The 7,130-nt window shown below is 30.6% G+C and overlaps 1 protein-coding gene across 1 annotated transcript; it reads right to left on the bottom strand.

The window, feature by feature from the left end:
* Nucleotides 1–562: 562 nt before the first annotated feature.
* Nucleotides 563–2,302, bottom strand: LOC118044825 (transcription factor MYB114). Its single transcript, XM_035053311.2, has 3 exons — nt 2,080–2,302; nt 1,820–1,949; nt 563–1,025 (listed from the first exon to the last, which is right to left on the bottom strand). The coding sequence occupies exons 1-3, from the start codon at nt 2,201–2,203 to the stop codon at nt 629–631; spliced, it is 651 nt and encodes a 216-aa protein (XP_034909202.1). The 5' UTR covers nt 2,204–2,302; the 3' UTR covers nt 563–628.
* Between the last annotated feature and the right edge of the window lie 4,828 nt (nt 2,303–7,130).

The following is a 7,130-nucleotide window of genomic DNA, read 5'->3' as shown; positions in this document are numbered from 1 at the left end:
AATTTGATTTTCCTTTTTAATTTTACTTTCAATTTAAAGTTTAATGATATTTAAGGTTTGACTCTTAATATTTTTATTTTTAGTTTTGATTCTTAGCTCTTTTATCAAATTTTAATTTATTTTTAATTTTATTATTTTATCGTTTTTTTTCTCCATTACATCTTTTAAAGCTATTTATTTTAAAAAATAAATTTCATAATTTTTTTCAGTTTTGTTTTAGTCAAGTTATCCACGTCTTATTATTTGAATAATAAGTTTTGCCGACCAACCTAATCACCATTCTCTAGATACAGTTAATTTTGAAAGTTTCAGGAGTCTGGATTAATCAAGCATATGTATATCACAGCAAGACTTGCCTTATTTCTAAAAAAGCCAAGAATTCCCGTCGGGTACAGCCATAAAAGATGGATGTCTTCTCACCACATGTATCCCTTGCATGCATGTCGAAGGTATGCTTATGTTTGCAATGAATTGCTGAAAAATCCTAAAACCTCATATATATATATATATATATATATATATATATATATATATGTCAAGTTAATTACAAATAACCAAAACAAAGAAAAAAAAATTATTTATTAAAACAGCTATTTAAATAAATAAATAAACAAACCCTGAACTTTAATTACAAGTTATACCATAAGAAATCCAGAGAGTGGTCTAAAAATTCCATTAAATTAGGGGCACAAGAAAATGGATCATTATTGGAAAGCCCAAAATTGTCATAGCAATCATCGAACAATACAGGGTCTTGCAAGCTAGTCATTTCTTTTATTTTTTCAGAATTGTCTTGTATCTCAGCATGGATTTCAGCTTCACCTCTATGACATAAAATTGATCCATCATTTGAATTTAATTTAGTCTTGGAATTCGCCTCTAATTCTTCAGAAAATTTTGATGAAGAAGCACTAACTTTACATTTTTTCTGCTTAATCCCAAGTTTTTTGCTCAAATGAGTGTTCCAATGATTCTTCACCTGATTATCTGTCCTTCCCGGAACCCGACCGGCAATTAAAGACCACCTAAGAATAAAAAATGAAAGTATAAAAATATATATATAGTATGTTAACTTAACCATAGAAAGCAAATTATCCCACAACGAAACTTAACGTACAATAATGTAGAAGACAATTCAAAAGATATAGCAGCAAGGAACATGGTGGAAACAGTAAAAAATGATGGTGTCCTCTGGTAAAGTAAAAACTAGAGTAAACCATGGGTATATAGAGCCATATATTACAGGCATAGGTAAAAGAGAAAGCATGGCTACTTCTCGCTATCAAGCTACACATGATAATTTTGATGGAAACGATTTGACACATTAAAATTCTGCAATTTATGCTGCGCAATGTGTTCACCTCTGCTAAGAATCACGAGTGTCCATTTTTGCATTTTTGGGAAATCATATTCGCACATGGCAGACCTTTCAAAATATATAGTTCCAGCTAATGTGGGTTTCAGCTTCTCTTTAGAAGACAGGGCCAGCCTATGATGTCTTTGTCCTTGTTTACCTATATATGATGTCTTTTAAAAAGAGAGAAGACCCCGTGCTCTATATATAAATGATCATCTCCTAGCTAGTGGATATTGTGAGATACACACACACACACTGCCCAGAAACGCATGATATTGTGGCCATCCTCTGTGCATCAAGCAAATATTAAAATGAGATGATTTTAACTTGTTAAAACCACAGCTTTTTATAAGACTTGACAAGTATAGGCTGAGATAATGAATCAGGAGATTATATCTGGGATTAGTCTTAACCGGAAATTCTAACTCGGACTTTATATAACCGTAAGAGAAGAAGAGAAACCTGTTGCCAAGAAGCTTATGGAGCCTGATGATAAGGTCATCTTCTTCTTCAGAGAAAACGCCGCGCTTAACACTAGGGCTTAGATAATTCATCCATCTTAACCTGCAGCTTTTGCCGCATCTCTTGAGGCCTAAATCGCAATATTCAAACACAAACAAATCTTCTAATTAGCTGGTAAAAAGAAACATGCATCAAGTACTAATTCAAGCTAGCATTTCCTTCTACAGGCAAAGATTAGAAAGAGAAATCCTCGCAAGTACCTGTGACTTTTGCTATCTGATTCCACTTCCCTTTGCCATGCACCTTCACGTGATCCGTTAAGATTCTGTCCTCCTCCTCCGTCCACAGCCCTTTTCTATACTCACCATTCCCAGCTCCTTGCATTGTTGTCGCAGAGAAATGTTACAGAATATGGAGGGATATGCACGTTAAAGAAGCTCTGTAATAAGGAATGGAACTCGTCTGGTTTATATATATACGGAGAGGATATGGAGGGTATTTATATACTAGTCATGGTTCATGGATGGATAGAGAGTGTATGATTGTGGATGTGGCCACCGTCTGTTTCCAAAATTATTGCTGATTCGTGTACCCTTTTTTTTTTTTTTTCTTTTTTCTTAAGCATGCATTTTGAATTAAATTAAATTATATTATTTGTCATGAACAACAATATCACTATCAGTGGTACTCTCGTCGGCCTAGAGCGGCCAGATGGGCTTTTGTTCATTACATAAACGATAACGCATAATAAATCTATGGGCCTTTTCAATTGTCAGGCGAGCTTCGATTCTCCGGTCATTTCACGTTCACAGGCACTCCCAAATTACCGTGTGGGCCAAGGCTAGGGGTAAATCTTTCACTCAAATTGCTGCGTCCTGGTGTCTGCCCTCAAACCAAGTCTTCTTTTTTTTGTCAACCTCTCATTCGTTGTAAACAAGGGGACAAAAGTAAACATGTAGTGCACAATAATTTACAAGAATCTTTCCCGATCTTGATTTGCAATATACCAATTTGTTAACCATTAAGCATGTGTTATACCCATGGTCAACACAGCATTAGACATCTTTATCTGTTATATATCTGGTCCTTACATATATGATGTATCCATAGTATCTAATTCTCTTGTCGCAATGCCTCAAGTTGTTTGTCGGTATGAATGCTACTTGGTATGAATGCTACTGATGGACTCACAAATAAAAAATAATTCGTAAAAAAAGAATTTTTATTAATAATTTATGGACTATTGATAAGTTTTTTTAGTAATAAATATACTGATGGATTTACAGACAAAGCAGGTCATAAAAAATTACATGCTTTATTCCGTCGGTATATTCATCAATAAATATAATATATCACTGATAAAATATATACCTTCTATAATTTCATTGATGCATTAATAGTAGTAGTGATATTTGCAGTAATTTCTTTTCCAACTCTTAAGAATATACTAACAGAGTTGTGTCGTCAGTAACCTCGTCAGTAATATTTTAAAAATATATTTTTTAAAAAATATATATATTGAATAAAACTAAAAAATAATTAAAATAGAATAAATTAGTATAAAAATCAAATATCTATTACAAAATTAAATATTTTTATGTTCAAATACAATAAATATAAAATAAAGAAGGAGGTTGGTCATCGTCAGAAACGTGAGGTTAATTAGAGGGTGCACATGAATCACTCATATGTGATTTCATCTCCATTATCAATCGGCGGAGTTCTTTATAATTAGCAATGAGTCGTTCATATTTATCATTAAGATGGGTTGTCTGGTCCTATATCTATTGGTCTAACATCGCTGCGAACTTTGAAATTTGAATGCTTGAAATTGATTGCAAACATCCAATGAAGCACGACAAGTCGTCCGCAGGTTCTTAGTTGTAGTGTTATAGAGTCCTTAGACTTGATTTATATTGGGTACATCAGACGATCCTACCTCCAACTATAAATCTGAATCGACATCTAGAAGGGTTGAAGGATCGTCTTTGTATCTCTCATTTGATCAGTTATTATATGTATCTTATAGAGAAATAATAAATTAATTAAATTCAAGGAAATAATAACTTAAAAAAATAATAATTGAAAACCAACATACCAACGTACCAAAACTAGTCTTAGCAACATTGAAATACTATTATGTCTTATATAAAGTTCTTTAATTCCTTAGAACTCCTCACCCCATCAAAGGGTTTTGGTTTTTACATTTTAGGCCTAGAAGTGTTCACATTAATGGAAGTGTTTGCGGCTTACAACCATCAATTTGTTTCAAGATTTTTTAACAATTTTTTTTTTTGTGTGTGTTTTCTATGGCTATTGTTATCATAACTCCTTTTTTCTTTCATTTTTTCCAATGTATTTTAAATTTCCTAAAACAATGTCTCTTGGAGGTGATTTAGCCAATTGATGATCATTTCAAGATTTTTTGTACTTCTATTTATTTTATTCCGTGTAAGTTTTGATAATAAAAAATAAAATAAAATGAACCAAAAATTGAAATGATGACCACATTGAAGAAAACAAGATTAAAATGATGGAGAATTAAATATTATAATAAAATATTATATCATAAATATAGGATCAAACAAAATTGAAAGAGTTGTGACTTTAATAAGAATATTAATACGAGATTCTGCACATGTAAAAAAAAAAAAAAATTAATCAATCTTTAACCATAAAATTTTCAAATTAAAGATTCTTATCCAATATAGTTAGAATATTAAAATCTTTTAATTTTTCTAGTTTTAACAGGAAACTCAATACTATAAAAGCTTAAAGAACATCATAAATATAAGGTAAAATCCTAGAGTAAAAAATCATACAAAAATATTTTAAAAAGATATATATATATATATATATATATATATATATAATTCTTGAAAAAATACATAAGAGAAACAAACACCATTTTGTCAAAACTCAATCATTAGTCACCACTATAGCAACAATAGACTTCCATTAGACACCATTATACTCACACTAACCAATAGTTCTCTCAATTTTCCACACCTCGCATTCATAATAGCTTTTCTACCGTCTTCCTTATATTGACCTGAAAAACCTTTACTCATTACCATTTCCTTGGATAAATTAAGCAATTATCACTCTAAATATAATTAAATATGAATTGACACATATGAAAACATTTTGAAGCAATATCATAATTTGAGATATCATAGTTTAGAAATGTGATATTTCAATAATGTCGTGGTTGAGAACTAGAATATTTGATAAATGTCGCGTTTCAAAACTGCTACAACTGATGACACGGTTCATAATCGCGTCATTAATGAAATGTCATGTTTTTGAACCATGACATCTGATTTAATATCATGGTTTAAAACCGTGATATTCTTAAGGAGATCATTTTAAGAAACAACTTGACATTTGATAAAACGGTTGGACAATACCAAACTATAAGATTTTAGGTCATTTCCATGTTTTAAGCCTGAAAAAGTTGATAAAAGCATAGTTTTCATTAATCTGAATTTTATTTACTTTATGATTTTATAGAGTTAAAATATTTATAATTTCATCAAAATTTGGACATAGTTTCCTCTATATAGGAGCTATACCTAAAATTTTGTACCGGTTAAAAAAATCTATAAAAAACAATAATAACCACAATTAACAAATTCTAACTAAATTCAATATATTCTCATATTCCATGATCATAAGTAGCCCTAGGATTTTCAATACAATAACATCAAATGATGCTTAAAGACTAAAATGAGTTCAATTTTTAGTTATTTTAAAGACAAAATATAAGTGATGAACAAGTTTTTTAAGAGAGATATGAGGGAGATGATGGGTTTTTTTTTTTCAAGAGCAAGGGGGGTTATCTGTGTGTTGATGGTGCTTGAAATGTTTAAATTTTAATTGATGTCGCACTTGTAAAGCACGATATCTTAAGTTGTTGCGCTTCAGAAACACAACATTTAGTTAATGTCACACTTCATAAGAGCGAAAAGGTCAAAATATGTCATTTCACCAAATGTTTTTCAAACGATGTCATTCCTCTAAATTTTTAAGTTTACTATTCTAGTTTGACAAAAAAAAAAAAAACCATTTCCTCCATCTTCTTTAGAAATAAACAATATTCATGATCATTTGTGCCCATCTCACTAGAAGTTAAGCAGTCCTTGATAGCCATTTTTCCTTGCTAAAAACACACAATAACCAAACAATCCTAGAATTCTAATCCCACTCCTTCATTCTCCAACCTAAAATTCATAAAATAGATCATCCCTAAATAAAAATCATTTCGCCTAAAAAATTAACCCAAATTCTTCAAATCAAAATGTTTTGTTCTTTCTTTGCAAGTTCAATTCAATGTGTGAAACACATGTGCCACAACCTTTCCACACGTACTAGATGTGCAAGCATGTGAACCCATATGTCAACATTGTCTAGTCTTTATTCAATGGTCTCAAGTCAACTCCAATATCTTTCGAAGGTTATTTTCAAACCGGAATAATTTTTATTTATTTTGAATAATTTATAATTTTATTGATTCTTTATAGTTATTGTGATAGATATTTCAGATGTTGGAGTCCATGTCATTTCATGGCAAGCTTGGGAGTATAAAGTTATTGGGCATCATTTTTTCTAGACGAGATAAGGTTAGAATCAATATCCATGATGGGGTTAAGATGATCATATTTGATTTTTAGTTTACTTGATTCATAATGGTTTGGTCTTTACGCAAAAGTTTTAGTTTATATTTGTGTATAAGTTATCATCTATTTCGAGAGCTCGAATTCATGATTAGATTACTTATTCCTGGCTTTCATCTTTACATGTTAATTGTCATGTGTTTAAATTAGCAAGTACATGTCTATGTTATTTATTATGTGGTTTTTATTATTGTGTTTGTTATGGCATATAAGCTATCATTTATTTTAAGAATTCAACCCAGGGTTAGAGGGTCTTTTTTTTACATGTATCCTTGGATGATTATTATCAAATATTTGAATTTATGAATACACATTTATAATCATGTTGGTATGTGTTATTTTTTTTATATTTAAAATATCTTCATTGATGCTGTGAGCAAGTTGGGCTGGATCGACTTGATCCTATAAAAGCCTATTAAGAATGAGTGGTGGCATTCAAACCACATATTTATTATAAGTCAACATCCGTCAAATAACTAACTATTCTAGCAAGTCCAATGCTTGAACATTTTCTAAATGGGGATCAAGCCCTTCTTATTTCTAAATAAAAAACCACTCTCTTAGTTTAGACTTTTAAACAAAACATGTTAGTTTAGGCAATTCCCAACATAATAAACACCATTCATTTTTTTTTT

The sequence above is a fragment of the Populus alba genome, chromosome 12 (assembly GCF_005239225.2).
Source record: "Populus alba chromosome 12, ASM523922v2, whole genome shotgun sequence".
Lineage (NCBI taxonomy): Eukaryota > Viridiplantae > Streptophyta > Magnoliopsida > Malpighiales > Salicaceae > Populus > Populus alba.
The sequence above is the reverse complement of the archived record's forward strand: the minus strand, read 5'-3'. Positions and strand labels throughout refer to the sequence as shown.